We start from the raw sequence: 17,356 nt of genomic DNA, 5'->3' as shown, positions 1-17,356 counted from the left end.
GCAAACGATCCTCCAGAGAATTTGGAAGATGGAAATTTGGAAAAGATAAATTTAATTTGCCTACCTCAAAGAATCAGGCAATGAAGCCTCCTCAGGCACTGTCCTGAATGGATGTGATGGTGAAGAGTTGGGCCCAAAGCTGCTTTTCTGTTATACCACCTGTGTGACAGAAAGATAAACATTACTGAAAAGTGCATGTTGAGAAGCTCCTTGCTTTTTCATCAGGTTTTCCACAACATAGGAAACTTCTTGCTGCCGAATCTTTTTGATAAAAACAGTCAAGAGCTATAGGTGAACATAATTTATATTTAGAAATATAAATGACTTCTGGATTAGAGTCTTTGTAAGATTACAATTGTATAAACATGCCAAGCAGTTCAGTATAGTACACATGTGTATGTCTCTATGCATGTACTCACGCATACACATATGCCTTCTCTTCATAAGACTCTGGTATCACCTAAGTTTATCTGAAAGTGTAAAGTTTTACAGTGCATGTGCCCGTGCAGTGATTTCATTAGATGAATTTGCTTTTTATACATCCTGAGTGTTCTTTGTCCTTTATCTCCAATGTATTTCTCACCTTACTCTGCCCAGAATGGGCAGTTTTGGAAAGCAGTAGCCACCTGGCATCTTAAACTAGGGGAGAAAGGTCCAAGTTTCATGGGAGCTCTAAAGTTCTCCCCTTTTTTAATCATTGCATTTCTGGCTTTGCTTTTTAACTTCCTCTTTCTTAATATGCATTTTGTTTTGTTTGTGTGCCTTCTAAACAAAAAATAACCTTAACAGAATACCTAGACTTTTTCAGCTGGTTTGTAAACCAGGTATTTTATTTTAAAGAAGGGTCTCTCTCCTGCTATAGGTAGGCCGATAGGATTTCCCTGAGCTCTTGCATAAAAGCAAACGAAAACTGGGAGAAAATGCACCTCCTTGCAGAGGACGAGTTGGAAAGAATGAGTGGGAAGTTCTGCTGGTCCCTTGAAGCATGCATGCATTTTGCCTCACTGCAACCAATATTTTGAAATGAAAAAGTGTGAGAAATTTGAGACTGTTAATGGGCAAGTGCAATATCTTTGCAGGTGGGATCCTAGAAAATACCACTTTTCCCACTGAGTCCTTGTACAGGGGCTTCCCCTCACTCCTGCCCCTCTTTAAAAATTGTGGACAGGTCGTACTGCTTACAGGAGTTAAACAGCACAGTTTCGGAGAGGCCCCTTTATACAGCTGTTATGTCTGAATGCCTCCATCCCTTTGAAGTCATTATGGACATCTTACAAGTGCTGTTTAGTACTGAGCTGAACGCAGCGCCAGTTCCCCAGGATTTGCTCTGCAGCCCCACATCCCCAGCTGAGTGCTAGGTCTGCCCTACAGCGGGATGTGCGGCTTCTGCGTCAGAACCTCCTCGGGAGTGTGGGACAGTCCCAAATCAACTGCTGGCAAAACTACGGCAGCTCAGCCAGGAGACTTCAAAATAAACAACCAGAAAGCTGTGAAGTGAAAAAGAGAAGGCAACGATCCACTTCTGACCTGTTCTACAGGGGGCTTGATGCAACACTGGCCTCTTTGGAAGTGGGAGATATATTCATTTGAAATGCCTCTCCCTCAGACAGCAGCAGTATGCATGGCACTTTAATATGAAGATTTTCAGTGCTGAGCACATTAAAATTGAGGATCCACTTTCTTATGCTCCCAAATAGTTTGTCAAAATCTTCTCTGTTACTTTAGGCAGAGTAATGCTTTTTAAATCCCAGGAACGCTGCTGCTGCCCTTTGTTCAGTGTGACAGGAGCGCAGCACAGCTGTGCCTGGGGACAGGCAGAGACAGTACCGTGGCACTAGGTAGCAGTGGGAACTGATGGCCTTTAAGTAACCTGGCTGAAAAAGTGTAAACCCTGAACTTGTGCTACCAAGCTGATATCTTCGCTGTATTTTAATGCTTGTGGTTTGTTTTGTGGTTTGTGTTGTTGTTTTTTTTCTTGTGTGTATGTGCATCTTCCTCGCTCCTACAGGTCCACCTTTGTCCCCTTTATCCCTTCCTCCTCTTCTGCCTTTCTTCCTGGTTCCTTCCTCCTTCCTCCAGAGCAACCCATGCCGCATTTTCCTGGATTATCCTCTCTGTTCCAGTGCTTGGTTCTGGGTGACTGCTCCTCATTGCCTCTCCTCTCCCATCCATTTCTCTTGCCAGCTTTGGGTTTAACACGTCCTTTTTTTTTTTTTTTAAAGAAGAAACAGCAACCTGTGCTGTCTGACTTTATCCCCCAATTCCTTTAACCCTCCCACAAGGACCCTAAATTCAATTCCCTGTGCAGCAGCCCCTTTCCCTGTTTTATGCTCAGCAGCTTTGAGAATTTGGTATATAACTGGCAGATACCCACGCTATACCTTGCCTTGGCTGACCTGCTACGGGTGGGATGTATCCTCCCTTGGTGAGGAGGGGCAACAGGGCATCTGGGCGTTCCCTCAGCTCCTTTGGCAGCTGGCTTCCATCGACCTAATGCTGCCCCTCCACAAGAGAGCAAGCCTCCTCTTTGGTTTTGATTTTTTTCAAATTTGTTTCCCCCTGCCCTGTCTCTGGAGCGTGCAGAGAAATGGTAATATCAAACCGTTGTAAGAATTGCACCTTCCTGGGGTACGCCTGTGCTGCGAAGTAAGAGGGCTGGGACCAGTTGCTGCCCTGTGGCTGTGCTGCTTAGGACTAGTCCCTTGTCTAACACGTTTTTCAGGGGAGCACCACTCTGAGCATCCCAAAGGACAACCAGGCTGTACAGACGCTCAGGGCTGACTACTTCCTTCATCCTCTGGCTCTTTTCTGTTTAGCAATATTGATGCACCCCCATGTACAAGCCACTCTAAGACTCGTGCTAGCAAGCACAGTTGTTCAAGTTAAAGCTTTGCTGCTCTGCGATATACAAGTAATTTTACATCTTTAAAACAAACAAACAAAAACCCCAACTAACCCACAAAAAAACCCCACCAAACCAAAACAACAAAAAAACCCCGGGCCCCTCCCAAAAAAAACAGAAGAAGAAAAAAATCAACCCACAAACAAAAACACTGCCAGCTTTTAGGGAAAATCTAGCAAGCTCTGGTGGCAAACAGTGTTCGTTAATCATTTCAGGGAAAGTTTCTCAAAACACTCCCATTTGTGTGAGAATTTCTTTTAAGAATGAGAATTCAGGGTAGTAAGAAGAGCACAATCGACACAGGGAGTCTGGGCCAGCAGCACCTTCCCACCACAGGAGGAGAGCCTGCTCTGCTCGGGGTCTGCCACGGGACTTGTCATGCGAGGCCCTAGGCATCTAGATGCTGCCCTGGAGCTCCTGTGGTGGAGGAGGGACCCTCCCAGCCAGCCGGAGATTGAGATGAGGTGGCACGCTGCTGGCCAGAGGAGTGTTTTCCCATCCTGTGGGCCTGGGGCCAGCCAGTTCTCAGAAGGTGCCTCTCTCTCCATGGCTGGCTGTAGAGGAAGCCTGGAGAAGCAGCCTCCTAATGATGGTGCTGGTGGAGGAGGAGCAGCGCTCCGCCTGTCCATAAAGTTCAGAGGCACTGGTAACCCCTTTGATGCAGAGCCCTCCCAGTCTATCAGCGTGGGATTTTTAGCAATGGCCAATGTGTTTATGCAGCTAAGTAACTGTTAGTAGTCCCATATGTTGTTTTTCACTTAACATCTCAAAGGGAGATTTCTTTTAAAATGTTTCCTAAATGTTTATCCTTTTTTTTTTAAAACTATCGCTGACATTTGTTTGAAATGGATGATCCTAAAGCTTTTTTTGTGTATTTTTTTTTTCTTGGACTAAACTATTATTTACAGGGGGAGAGGGGCAAGAAAGGCTCTAGAGGGTCTAAAGGGGATAAGGGAGACCAAGGAGCGCCTGGATTAGATGCACCCTGTCCGTTGGTATGTTCTGTTTCATCAACTGTATTATTTTAAGATTTGTTGATGGGGAAGAAAGAAGGAAATCATAACATAAATAATGGTCTTGCAAAAGTACAATGCTCAGAGAAGGCCCAGCCTGGTTCCTGCTGCAGTCTATGGCAAAGCTGCTTTCTTCAGTGGGGAACCACTGATCCTTCGAGCAATCAGGCTGTTGAGCGACCATGGTTATATTCCTTCCTCTTCCGGAGCTCACAAAGGTTTGGGGTACATGGGGGTGACCCATGTGCTGGGAGCCCAGGGCTTTCTCCTTTGCGGACAGAGCCCTGTGTCTTCTTTGCTGCCAGTTATGGCTCTTCTGGAAATGTTTAGTGTCATCGTGTCTACGTAATGGCAAAACCTGAATGCTGTTTTTCTTGCCTTGGAGTAACGGCCCGCTGATGTGATCGCCTGAGAGCAACACAGGGCACTTGAGCTGCATTACCCAGAGGGAAAACAAATCTCTCTTATTTTAAATGGCATATGTTTCTGTTAAAATATATTGTCTATAAATCTAGATGAATGAATAAGTATAGTAATATGTATACATTTTCATCTAAACTCATATGCTGCAGCAAACACTGCCAAAAATCTGTAGTGCTGCCATAAATCGCAGGAGTGCTTGTGGATCATGCATCTAGAAATTCAGCTGTGGTGTTTCCTAGTGAGGGTAGGAAGAATGGATGATTTCACAATGGAGGAAACACCATTCCCATCCTCTCAGATTTAACTCAGGGAAGTACCTCCTGACTCATAGATGGCAGAAAAACAGAAAGGAAAGTGCTGCCACTGATTATGCAGGCACAACTGAAATGGAAAACATGGGCTATCTGTATTCTGGGTATGCAGCAGAGTGCCCTGCGACAGTCCCAGCGGGGGACTCGGACTCTCCTCCCGTGACATGGAGGTGACTGGAATTAACTGAAATAATGATAGTGGTTGATTTCATAAACAGGGTCTCCGAGGTTTTAAAGGCGAGAAGGGTGAGCCGGGGTTACCTGGGCTGGACGGCCTGGATGCCCCATGCCCATTGGTATGGCGTACCTTCCCTTTCCTGCATGCTCGTTTGCTTTTTTGTATCTTGGCTGTTATCTTCTGATACCTCCGAATAGCTGCATGCCCTGCAAACACCTGGCAATTCCTTCCTTATCCATCTCCATCCTACCGTCCCTCATGCTGCTGCTGTCAGAAACAGGCCCTTGCCTTCATGCTGTGATTCACAGCTGTCGTCAGCATTACTTTGCAGCATGAGGGAAAACATAGCAGGAATGCGAATTTATTTACAACTGCTTCAGTCCTTCCTTTGCCTTCACTTTGAGAACTTTCAGTAGACTAATGGGTGAAGACCTGCCTCGGCACTGGCTTGGCTTTCTAGCAGGGAGCTGCAGTTCTCGTGTCCTTCATTAACTCTATTTTAAGTGCTCGTATGTGGCTAGCACAGCCTAATACCACTCGGTATTACCTCAGTCACCCTATACATTAAGATGACTGAAAAAACCAGTTACCCTGTTAGCAAGCCCATGTGAAACACATGAACTGGACACTTATCTCCCTTGATTCCCTCGATGTTGAATGCTGTTTACAAGGAACGGGCTGTCAGGTCAGCTAGCTGGAAAAATGTGTCCCAAAGAAAAAAAAAGCCATATTTAGCTGGGGAGGTTTCCTTAGTTTCCTGAGGAAACTAGCCCTGAAATTGCCATTTAACGCCTTTGTTATTTGACCTTTGTGAAGAGCTAACGTTATTCTTCCATCTAGCATTCCCTCTGTTGTGTGCTGCTGTTGTCTCTTTGGGGCAGTGCCTGTAACAGTGACTACTTGCAAAGCCTCAGTTGCTGCTTGTAAATTCTGGGTAATACAAACTCTTCTGCCAGTCCTACAGGTGAAATAATACCTGCCCAGAACAGCCTACCAAGGAGGAGAAACAGAGCCATGTGTTTTGCCTCCCACTGTTAATAGCCAGGTTTCTGTGGAGTAAGTTTTGGCTGAATAAAGCACCTAATTTCACAGGCACGAGGAGTCTACCAGTGCCCTGGTCGACAGCCTTTCTTTTTTTGTCTCTGCCTTCAGTTAGGATTCACCCCGCAAGGCCATATTAGAATGTACACTTCTTTTTATACCTATTTTTATTAAGGGAAACTTGCCAGAAAATCTGGTGAAATACAGATGCCGCTATTTTTTTTTTATAGTGTTCTGGCATGCAAGCTAGCTTGGGAACGTGAATAAGCATGTTTTTTGATCCAACTAGGTTAAAAGCTTAGCATCCAGCTGACACATCCATGCGTGCAACTTATGGAGGCCGTGAACTAATGCTTCACAAATCTGAGATATGTGGAAGGAGATACTTGGTACTAATAAGCATGTCGTGTTTCCGTTCTCGGCAAATTCGCCTGCAACAAACACTTCCTTGTGACCCTGGTCTTCCTTTGATCCCTAAGCTGTAACTCCCTGGCCTCCCATTCCTTTGTACACCTAACTTCCCATCTCCTCCTGCAATGCACTACACCAGTCATTCCTACCACCAGCAATGTACCAATGGGAACGCCACAATTTACCCAGTAATTAACCCGTAACTCAGTATTTCCACATAGTGGAGGGGCGGGGGAGGAAATATCACAAGGAGACCACAGTCTAAAAAAAATGCATTCAGAAAGCAATACGGTTGTAGCATCGTGGCAACATTCACTTCATCAGTCCCTTGAAAGCGCATCTCCTTTAAATAGTTTATTTCTCAATATGCTACCATGCGTTTGCTTTTCTGTTTGGTTTTTTATCCTTCCCCCTTCTCAGACAGGATACTATGCACTGCAGATTTCTCATGCAGCGCTTGAAGTGAGAACTGAGTCACTTGAACGAAGAAATGTGCCTGCATTGTGCGCTGTACAACTGCACTCCCTGCTCTTCAGTTTTCCTGGGGGATAGCAATAGCCCACAGATCTGACGTGACCTCTCATGTCAGAGGTGTAGCTCCTTACGTCTGATTTTATCTCCTGCTCAAGAATGCCTTATCACTGACACGATTTTCTGTTTTCTCACATCAAGTAGGGCTGTGCTGAGACGAAATTAATGGCAATAATTCACAAAAGCATCTTCCAACTATATAGCTTCAGTCTTTTAGTAGCACAGCCCTTACAGTATCCAACCTTCTTCAACATTTAAGGAAAAAAACAAAACCAAAACCTCATGCCCACCTCGGGCTGTGCAGCCCAAGACTTCAGGGTTGCAGAAGTGCCAGGGGTTTCTCGCACTGACTTTATTGAGGCAAAAGCCCTCTCTCAGGGAGTCAGCTGGGACACCCTCAACCAGTGCAGGGTCTGCCCGGCTTTTTGCCTTCCTAATTTCACTGGAGCAGGATCTTCTCAGAGGTCAGAGGGGACAGCTGGGCAATCTCTCACATGATAAAGAGAACCCTTTAACAAACAGGGTAAAAAGGAAATGGAGATTTGTTCCAGACCCTCCTCAGGACCCAAGGTTCATGCCACCTCTGGGGTTTGCTTATAACCTCAGCGTTACAGAGTCAAGCCTGAGGACGCAGACCGGCCATCTCTCACTTTCTATTGACAACTTCCTGCGATATTTTTCTGGCTGGACGGGACCTCCTGTGTTCTTCCCCCCTTCCTTCAGGGAAGCCTGGCCAAACACCTTCCTCAGCAAGGAATGAGAACAAGCCTATGGACCTTGTGTACCTAAGTTCCTTGCGTAGCCCGCAGGCCACCCCCCTCTTCAGCCCCAGCCCTTGCTTCAAGCTACGCTGGTTCCGTCAGCCAGAAGTCTGGGTCACTCTAAAGGGGTGAGGAATGTCCTTCAAACTATTCCTCCAGCCCTGGTTCAGACTGTTTGTTGCAGCTGTAATAGTTAACCTACTCCTTCTTTCCTCATTCTCTGCACTACTTTCTGTGTCTTAAGGTGCTATTTCATTGTATTTTTTCACAGGGGGAAGACGGGCTTCCAGTTCAAGGCTGCTGGAATAAGGTAAAATAATCCTGGAAACGTGACTCTGCTGAGCTGGCAGTGCTGATGTTTTACAATGTGTTTTACAATGAGCTTGGCTAAGAGTAAAAGAGGTGTGGAGGCATCCATGGGGTTTCCAGGACCGTATCCCTGAAAAGCAGCAAGCAAAACTCTCCCTTGTTTCTATATTGCTGTTTAGTTGTGTAGGCTAAAAGGGAGAGAATTTATTTGTGGCCTTTGAGCTGCCTGGCCTTGCAATGCTCTAATACGCACACAGAAATTAGATTTCCACAGTCAGCTCTGATACCTGAGGCTGGGAGCTGGCACGCCCCGCGTGCCGCGGGAGGGTGGTGGGAGCAGGGCTCACTTTCAGCACAGCGAATGAGCTGTGGCTGGGTGCCCCTGCTCACCCCCACCGGGCTCAGCCCCCCAGGTCTCCCGCTGAGGGGTTGCCTGGCTGCTGGGCTGCAGCGCAGGGCTTGGCGCGGACCCTGCTCTGAGGGAAGGGGCTTCTTAGTGGGCTAGCACTGCAAGGGAGGTATAAGTACCTGTCCCCTCCACTCTTCCTTTGTTTCTGATGGGTCAGCTGCCTCAGGAGTCCCCTTCTCAGGCACCCATAGACCCCTCTGCCACCCCTCTGGGTCTAGCCCACCTTCGGTACCTGCTGTGGGCAGTAATGCCAGGGGCTCAGGCCACAGTGGTAGGAAGAAAGTGGAGGTGGAGAGTCAGCCCGGATCAAACTCCCGTCCTCATCGCCCAGGGAAGTGAAAAAAATCCCTCCTGAGATCCAGCACCATTTCTTTTCCTCCTGGAGACCCCGGAGCCAGCTTCCCTAACAACGTCCCACTGTCTGTCCATCCCATGAAGTGGTCCTTCCCCCTTGCTTAGCTGTCACTAGCAATTGTTAGTGAATTGTCACTAACACCGTTTATGTTTTCTTTTGCAGTGATGATTCTAACCCTGGGCTGGCCTGTGTGTGTTATTGTACATAGAATATTTATTTTTATACAGTGTTCTTCTCTGAAATGCCAAAAGTAATGCATTTTTACAAATTATCAAAAAGCTGCATTTTTTTTTTTTGTACAGAAAATACTAGATGTCCTTTCTTCCCCGTTTGTCAGTTCTCTGTATAATTCTATGTTTGCATTATGCTTGTTTTGTCATGGAGTACAGCTGTAATATTTACATGATATTTGTGCACACATGATGGATATAGGAGCTTAATAAATTATTGCATTAAAAGTGCCCAAAGGAACTGCCCCATATAGATTTAAAGGTTTCATTTTTCAAGCCAGAATCATTCAAGACTCTTCCAAAATAGTATGTATTTTTTATTAAAGTGAAATATTAACAGTTCTGTGGTGACTAAATTAAGGTATGGCTGGAACCACTGTGCCCTGGGAACGCAGAGATTCCATGATTAATAATTATCACACAAGGTCTGTTTAAGAATCGGATCCAGGCAGCCAGGTGCAGCCCCCGCCAGCTCCTCTAGAGGCTGCTCCTTGGCCGTGCAGGAGCGGTACCACCTTCCCCAAGAGCTGTGGGGTTAGCAGTACTAAGAGAATCTCTTAGTCCCCTGCCTCTGGTTGAAGTAGAGCACCTCCCATGGGCTGGAAATAATAATAATATTAAAAAATAAAAATAAGATTAAAATAATAATAAATAAAAATAAAATAGAGCACGTCCCATGAGCTGGAATAACCCTCACGACAACGAGCCTTGGATGGCAAGAAATTCTAACATCTTTCTAAATTTTAGGCCCTGCAAGTAGCTTAATTAAAGCCTCATTTAAATCTAAGCATATGACAGAATACCTCGGTGATATCCTAATGAATGTTTATTAGATAAATCAATCCACGTGGCTTTTTTAAATGTTAACCAAAGGTTGCATGCAAATTTGCAGAGTGTGTCATTATAATTTGCATATGTGCATCTTAATTACCCTTCTTGACCTACCTTTGTTAATGTCTCAGATCTGAACTACCCATCAGGAAAAATTACACTGTCAGACTAAAGTGAACATCACAATATGCTTTTCTCAGAAAATAAGCAAAGGAGCAGAAGCCTAAATCGAGCCCCTAAGCCATGTCCACTTTCCTTGGTCCTTTGTGTAAGCGGGAAGGGCAGTTTGCAACCCAGAAGTTTCAGGGGGATAGAGAGACGCTGTCGGTATTTAAAGGAGGAGTTCAGCACCCTCTCCCACAGCGTCACTGCGCGGTTTTGACCCCCGCGTTCCTGCAGTGCTGTACCTATGGATCACGGGCGGTGCTCGCAACCGCTTCTCCTGGCTACCGCTGTGCCAGCTGAAGTGGTCACCACCACCGCCTCCTGTAGTCAGCTATTCATCTGTGTACAAACTAGCCATTCGCTATTTTTTCCAGCCGATTCCATAAGCCTTTTAGCACCATTTGAGTAAAACAACAGAGTAAGAGAGGTGCTCCTCTTGTGTGCAGAGGAAAAGGCCTGCCAGGGACTGCCCGAGGAACCAAGCCCAGTCGCTGACTGTTGCGCTCCACCTGACACCTCACTCTTTCAGAAATTTATTGCATTTCATCTCAAAACCAGTGAGGTTTCTACCACCCCATGCCCCTTGCCTCCCTGCCCCCTGGGCTGTTGCTGACTCAGATTGCTCTCTCAGTTAGCAAACTCCATGCAACTTTCAACCTAAACTAATTTGTTATATTTATACCCATTTCTTCTCATGCCAATGCCGTTCTTCGGACAAAAACTTCTCCATGCATGATATTTTCATGAGATCCTCAGGCTACTGAAGCTGGCATGGCACAGAAAGAAAACAAACTGCAAAGCAGTGAGGGGTTTTGTGGGTTTTCTCAGTGAGATCTCATTAAAGTAAGACCCACCTCCCTGTTATAAGGCTTTGCAGCTGGGAAGCTTGGCTAATTGGAACAGCACTTATTTAAATGAATGCCACACAACCCCGGTGTTTTAATTACACACCTGTTAAACACAAAACAGTTACTGAAGACCCAAGGAGGTAGCCTGATGGCAGCCTCAGTTTTGGAAAGTTATAGTAGCAGCAGCAACAGCAGTGAATTCCTACTCTGGCCTGTAGCGCTTGGCCCACGAGGTAGGTAGGTTGAATACTTCAGCCTCCTCTAAAAATGCTGGCTATGTTTAATCCTTAAAAACTTGTAGATCCCTAGAAGAACCTGTTCCCTTTGGTGTCTGTAGTGCATTTCTGGTTTGTAACTGTTATTTGTGGTTGCACCGCATGGGATTGTCTTTGCTTGGGTTTGTCTGATCCAAAAGCAAACAAAGCGTATGTCTGTTATGCTGTCTGGACACAGCTACTGAAAGGTAAAGGACTCTGGAGATGATACTGTATCCGTTTTATTTCTTGGGCTCTTTTTTGACTGATGTGTTTGTGAGAGAGAAAGCTTTTGCCTGAGGCACAGGGGACCTTGAAATGCAGTTGCCAGAACTCTTGAAAGTACCTGACTTGTGTCAGCGGAGGCAGGGGAGTCTGAGCAAAAGAAGTTTGATTAACTCTTCCATTAACAGTGGAGGTGCTCCTGACTTATGCCACAGCCCGAGAGACTTTGGTGCCACGACTTCTGTAGGACATGGCTGTCTTCTGTCAGCGAAACACAGACACGCACGCACAGAGTGCCAGCACATGCTCTCATCCTTATTAACTTTTTCTTCTTTGTTACTCTAGATCATTCTGTTCGTAGCACTGGTTGGGCTTCAAATTAGCTGCTGGGCTCTAAAGGTGCTTTTTGTGGGCAGCAGAGTTTGTGGCCTTCTGAGACTTTTTTGGTGTACCCTTAAAATGCTGAACTTAACTTAGCAAAAAGCATTTGAAAACCTGAGAATGATATTTTGGAGGGGAGTCTATGACTTGAAAATTTGTTTGATTTTTACTTTCACTTGCAAACCAGCAGCTCCTTTTGCACCATGGCAAACGGGGCTGGTAGACTTCAGCTGTGAAGAACTCAGCTCTCGAACCTAATTCTCAAGGGCACAGATGTAGCTAATTCCCCCAGATTTCTCTAGGAAGCAGGCACCGAGGTCAGGGCAGCACACCTCAATGCTTTGGCAAGCTCAGCCTGTGATGCTGAATGCTGACAGACAGGTACTTTGCATGTGTGGGTGTTTTAACAGTCCCACAGTGCCTTTCTCTAAGGTTTGCCTCACGTTCCCTGTGGTTGCTGCAGACCACAGCCTGGTGGTGGTGGTGGTTGTTTTTTTTTTTAACAGAAGTAGATAGATAATGGGTTCAGATTGCTGTTTCTACAGCCTCTGATGCTGATACGGTCTCATCAGCCACTGGGGATAAACCAGAGGCAGCGAATCAGTGACACTTTACTGATGAGCTGCTCTTACATTTGGTAAGTGCCTTGCATTTCAAGAAAAACCCAAATGGCAGAAGCTGGGTTTGCACCACCCTGAATCACACAGAATCACCAGACAGTTTAGTTTCAGGGTCTGTCCCTACTAAAACCTGTAACTGGCTTGCTGTCACTGTTGATGACCATTAATTCTGCCTGGCCGTTTTCGTGTGAAACCATTTGTTTGCCACTTCAAGGGTCAGACTCCTTGGCTGATAGCCAAAAAGTGAGACAAGTCTGAGGGTGGAGAAGCTTGGGAAATGACAGCAGAACGAAAGGAGAAGGACCTTCCTGAAGATTTGCTGGAGATGTTTTGCAAGTTCCCTCCCTGGAGCTTGGGAAGAGTTCTTCAACTGGACACCAGGAATCTGTGCCCAGAGGCTGCCTGCTGGGGCTGCGGGAGCTCGGCGTGCCAACGCTTTCTGCTTTGCTTTCTGTCTTCTCCCAGAGGCCAGTGGCAGGGTTTGAAAATGACACCACTTATATTCTCTTTCTTTGGCCATTTCATTTCATTCTATTACTGTGGTCAGACTCTTCATATGGAGAATTAGGCTCGTTTTCCAGCAGCTGCTGTAGAAATGAGTTCAAGACATAGACAATGTTTTTGTGGGGGGATCCTTTGATCCAAGAAAGGAATCTTTCTTGAATATTATCCTAGAAAAACCAATGAAACCCCGCATGTTCTGTTTAGAGTGCTGCTCAGAGAGGACATGACAAAACTTTTTGCTACCGTTTCTGGTTACCAGATGACAAACTTCCACCTATATCATTGATGATTCCATCTTTAACCTCTTTATCACAAACTTTCTTCTCCTGTTCAGTTATAAAGGAATGACCTTTTTTTTTTTTTTTTTTTTGCTGAAAAGGGAAAACCATACTGGATTTTGAAGGCATGAAGTGTCTTGTCAGAGCAGGAAAATGTGGAGTGTAGAAAAAAAGATCTGGTTTCACTGAATAATTCCTTTGCTTCCTGTACTTCTGCTTTGGTGTCCACAATACACACTGGATATATTTTGTCTGGAGCCCTCCAGAAACATTACTCTGCTGCCCCATTAAGGCCCTTGTTGTGGGTAGCTCTCAACAGATGTACATCCAGATGGAAAATAAGGATCACGAGGGTTAAATTCCATTGTTACGTGCTTTAATACATTCACTGAAGGGAAATAAAGATTTGCCAAAGTGCTGAGGGGTGCAGAGGACATTTCCCAGCTGCCTGAAGGGCAGAATATACAACTCTGGATACTTCGTACCGACTGCCGTGCAAATCTGGCATCCCTTACTCTGTTGCTGAAGGTTAAATTCTGTTCACGTAGACTCTATAGTGTCTTTCCACCACAACTCTTGCAATTTATTAAAAAAACCTAAACTTAATCATTAAGTACATATCTTATGGGCATGACTGATAATATTTTTACTTCGTTGAGTGCATGGGGAATCCCATTCACCCGAGCACTAAAACACATATTTAACATTGAGCGTGTGTTTCTCATTGGCCTAAGTGATGCTATTTGCATATTTAAGGACTCTGGTGAATCAGGGCGATTATTATTAGAGTTAATGAATGATATTATCCAAATCATTAGGCAGAACTAAATGATAAGCAATTCACATTACAGTTCAGAGAGAAAGCGCTGATTTCACCTTCAGAGTGATGTCTTTTAAATCAGAGCAAGTCCCAGAAAGGCAATACCTTCATTTGAACACTCAGCTGGAATAACCCTGACCTTCTGATCAGGAGACCTGTACCTGGCACCCGTCACCTTCCACCAGCGCAGCGCAGGGAACGTCTACTGTTAAAATAATTCCAGGATTACAAAGAACAGGGGAAAAGTCCTACTTTCGGATTCATCTGAAGAACACCAATTGCAGGTTTTTTTTCCTTAAGACTTCTAACGGAGTTAGTCAGTCAGTAGAGTAGCAGGGGAAGAAATCATTTCAGATAGGAATGAGGCTGATGAAAGGGTTAATTTATTTTATTTGTATTTTTTATTTTTACTTTTTTTGTGGGGGGAGGAGGGGAGAACCTGACCAGAACTGCAGGCGGTAGGTGTGCTTTTTTTTCTTCTTTTTTTTTTTTAATGAAAACAATTTTATATATATATATATATAGTTTGATAATGTTACTTTTACCTTGCTTTTTATTACTAATTTTCTGGGGGCAATTTGTTTGCTCTTTTCTGTTTTCTTGTGTTTTCTTTTAGGTATATTTTTAATGGGCTTTTGGAATAAGTTTGTAAAAGTTCCTCACCCAAAATGTCCTAAGGACATTCCTATCGTGGGTTTTTTTTTTTCCCCCCAAGTTCAGTAGTAAAACGGTGCTTTCCATAGGCAAACCAGATTTAGTGGGGATAAACATACCCACCCAGGCCACGCCTAGGGACCAGGTACCAGTGACCTCTCCCAGACAAATTGGTCTCTCCAAAACTCTTCCTTGACACTTACAAAATTCAAAAGGGCTATGTTAGGGACCAGCTAATTGGAAATGGTCTCTTCCAGTCTTAGGTGGTCTATCACAAAGAAGTTAGTCTGGCAAGAGTCGCTGTGTCCTCTTCAAGTAGCATTCTGCAGCCTGAAATCTCAGGCTTAGCTCTAGCTCTGAAATAGCAATCACAGGAAACATGTTTCCTTGGAAATGGCAAGCTCTTGGTAGGCACCTACTAACCTACTGTTGTATCTTGCTATTGTTTTCCCTCCTCTAAATCCAGCAATGCAGTCACGTTTCAGCTTATCTTTAGGCTTTGCTTCACACTGAGCCTACATGCAAATGCTTTGCTGGATGAGGATCTCCCCTTCTTTCACACTTTGTTGTTGTTTTTTTTTTTTTTAATCCCCTTGCCCTGGTTTTGTCCCTATTGCTTCCAGATGTCTTTGTCCCAGACAAAATGGCTACTTTCTCTTCCATATCTTCAGAAAATTTCTGTTAGTCACAGTTTGATCATTTTTACACCCACTTTTATTATCTATCCTTCCTGCTGTACTTCCTCCCTTCTTGTACCCCTTCTCTGTCAAACATTTTGACCTGATGAAAACATCATGGCAAAACGTGAATGAAGATTGCAGGTGTTTGTTGATAGTTTTTGGAGTTGACTGTAAAGCTTCTACTGTTTAAAATGCTAGGCAGCAAGACCGGTTAGCTTTATAGCTTTCTTATGAGTTTGTTTTCTTGTTGAGCTTATTAAGTAAATTTGTTCTTTTTTAAAGAGACTCAGAATTAGTCAGAATATTGCAGATTTATTTTTTTAAGAAAAACCCACTAAACTTTTTTTTTTGCTGCAGAACATGACTTTGAACTGCTGTCACACAGAGTTTAGTAGGTTAGAGGTATTTAGGTAGGTATGGGAGGACTGGTTGTGAAGCTTGTGGAGCGGAACTCGTATTCTTGCTTTCCATTGCACGCCATTTGTCAGTCCGTTGTCTCTGGTGGGAGTTTGCTGGGAGTGTGAAATTCCACTTTGCGATAATTCCATTGTTTTCCCACAGTAATGTTTCAAAATATTGCTTCAGCAAATCTTCCTTTCTACTCTCCTGCAAAGATTTGTTTTTACCCTGATGGTGCACACCGCCAGCAGTGCCACAGACCAAGCCGTTTCACCCTTTTGGGGAGTATTCGAAAGGAAGCGTGCTGCCTACCTAAGTTCCACAGCCTTTTTTTCTGCAGCAGTATTATATCAATGAAAAGGAGACACTGCTATTTGGCAGTGAGACCGGGTAGGCCACCATAAGCAGGCTCCTTCTCCAAGCCTGGTCCCTACCCATTCATTCATAACCTTCTCCACACCACGCCCTTGGCTGTGCCAACAGAGCTATCTGTGTGGTCACAGGATGACCCTGCTGAGAACTGACCTGCCTTGAAAAACAGCCCCTCGAAACAACAGAGCACCTGAAGTGAGAGGGCAAACGGGAACGCTTACGCCAGCACTGCCACAGAAGTGCAGAGGTACCCAAGCGAGCACGGAGGGAGGTGGAGCAGAAGCAGCAAACCAGGCACCGCAGCAGAGAGGCTGCTTCTCAGCTGCAGTGTGCACTTACCCTCAGTCACTCCTTCCGCTTCCCTAACCAAACAGGATTACTCTATTATACCTTCTTTTCCCTCGCCATTTTAAATCTAAAGATGGGGTAAATTGGGGCAGAGCACTGTCATGTCGTGTGTGCCCCCCAGTAAAAGGAGGACTGAGGCCACCCTGTGAGGCAGGGTGGAATGGCCTGACTCCACAACCTTCTCGTAGCTCTTAGAGATGCAAAATTGACTCCAGGTGTTGAACAGCACCGTAACGGGAGGGGAGCTTCTGATTTATGGGGAAAGCTTGCAGGTGCCCTGGGCTCTTATTTCAGGAGGATTAATTTTTGACTGCTCTAGTCTGGCCTAGAGACTGGCCGCTATTAGTGGCTCAGGCATGTGAGGTGTGCTGCTGGAGCGCACTTTCTGGGTCAGTTTCATCTAGCGGGAATCCAGTTAGCGCAGAGACTGTTTTGCGCTGAGCCAAAGTGCAGCGTGCGGGCACGATCAAGAGGTTTGCTTTAGACGTGCACCTTCCATCAGGAATGTGGTGCCAGTGCAGACGTGCCAGGCCACGGCCTGCAACCTCTAGAGCATGCCTACCCGGCGCTGAGCCGCTTGGAGGCATCGCTCTCAGTGCCCTGGCTTGCGAGGCGGGTGGCAGAGCATCCCCCATGCAGGTGAAGCAGCCCTACCAAGAAAGCTGCAGGGTGCCAGGTGGATGCCCCCCCAGCATTCAGAGCCCCCCCAGCAAGAGAAAACCACCTCCCTGATGTATTTTCCCCACACCTGGAATGCTTGTGTCATTGGCACTGCCCCTGCGTCTCACCTTTGTGCAATTTGGACACCAAATTCTTTGGATGCTTTCTGTCAAAGACCTGCTCACCAGCCAACCCTAGTCAAACATTAATGACCTGATCCCTACAGAAGAATGATTTCTGAAGCAATTTGTTGTTACATTTCTGGTTTCCTTGAGTTTTACAAAAGAGATTTTTACTTTTTCTCTTTGGTGGCATAGAATGTACAATATTTAATATACCTGTAGTAAAGTTACGAGTTATGAGTAAATCTTGACAGGGCATTGTTTCTGCATATCTCTTAAATACTGATTGACTGAGACATTTCAATCTGAATACACTTTTTA

The 17,356-nt window shown here is 45.2% G+C and overlaps 1 protein-coding gene and 1 long non-coding RNA gene across 9 annotated transcripts in view; one reads left to right on the top strand and one right to left on the bottom strand.

The window, feature by feature from the left end:
- COL13A1 (collagen type XIII alpha 1 chain) overlaps window positions 1–9,105 on the top strand; it is a 90,986-nt gene extending 81,881 nt beyond the window's left edge. For all 4 annotated transcript variants that reach the window (XM_075109461.1, XM_075109460.1, XM_075109462.1 and 1 more), the window contains 3 exons: window positions 3,811–3,897; window positions 7,843–7,881; window positions 8,807–9,105. In XM_075109461.1, the coding sequence (XP_074965562.1) occupies window positions 3,811–3,897; window positions 7,843–7,881; window positions 8,807–8,809 (129 nt within the window). In that variant the 3' untranslated portion in view covers window positions 8,810–9,105. The remainder of the gene's footprint in view (window positions 1–3,810; window positions 3,898–7,842; window positions 7,882–8,806) is intronic.
- LOC142064456 (uncharacterized) overlaps window positions 1–17,356 on the bottom strand; it is an 80,111-nt gene that overhangs the window by 55,193 nt on the left and 7,562 nt on the right. For all 5 annotated transcript variants that reach the window (XR_012663111.1, XR_012663110.1, XR_012663112.1 and 2 more), the window contains exon 2: window positions 65–159. This is a non-coding gene — a long non-coding RNA (uncharacterized LOC142064456). The remainder of the gene's footprint in view (window positions 1–64; window positions 160–17,356) is intronic.

The sequence above is a fragment of the Phalacrocorax aristotelis genome, chromosome 14 (assembly GCF_949628215.1).
Source record: "Phalacrocorax aristotelis chromosome 14, bGulAri2.1, whole genome shotgun sequence".
Taxonomy (NCBI): Eukaryota; Metazoa; Chordata; class Aves; order Suliformes; family Phalacrocoracidae; genus Phalacrocorax; species Phalacrocorax aristotelis.
Note: the sequence above shows the minus strand (reverse complement) of the source record. Positions and strands in the feature narration are given on the sequence as shown.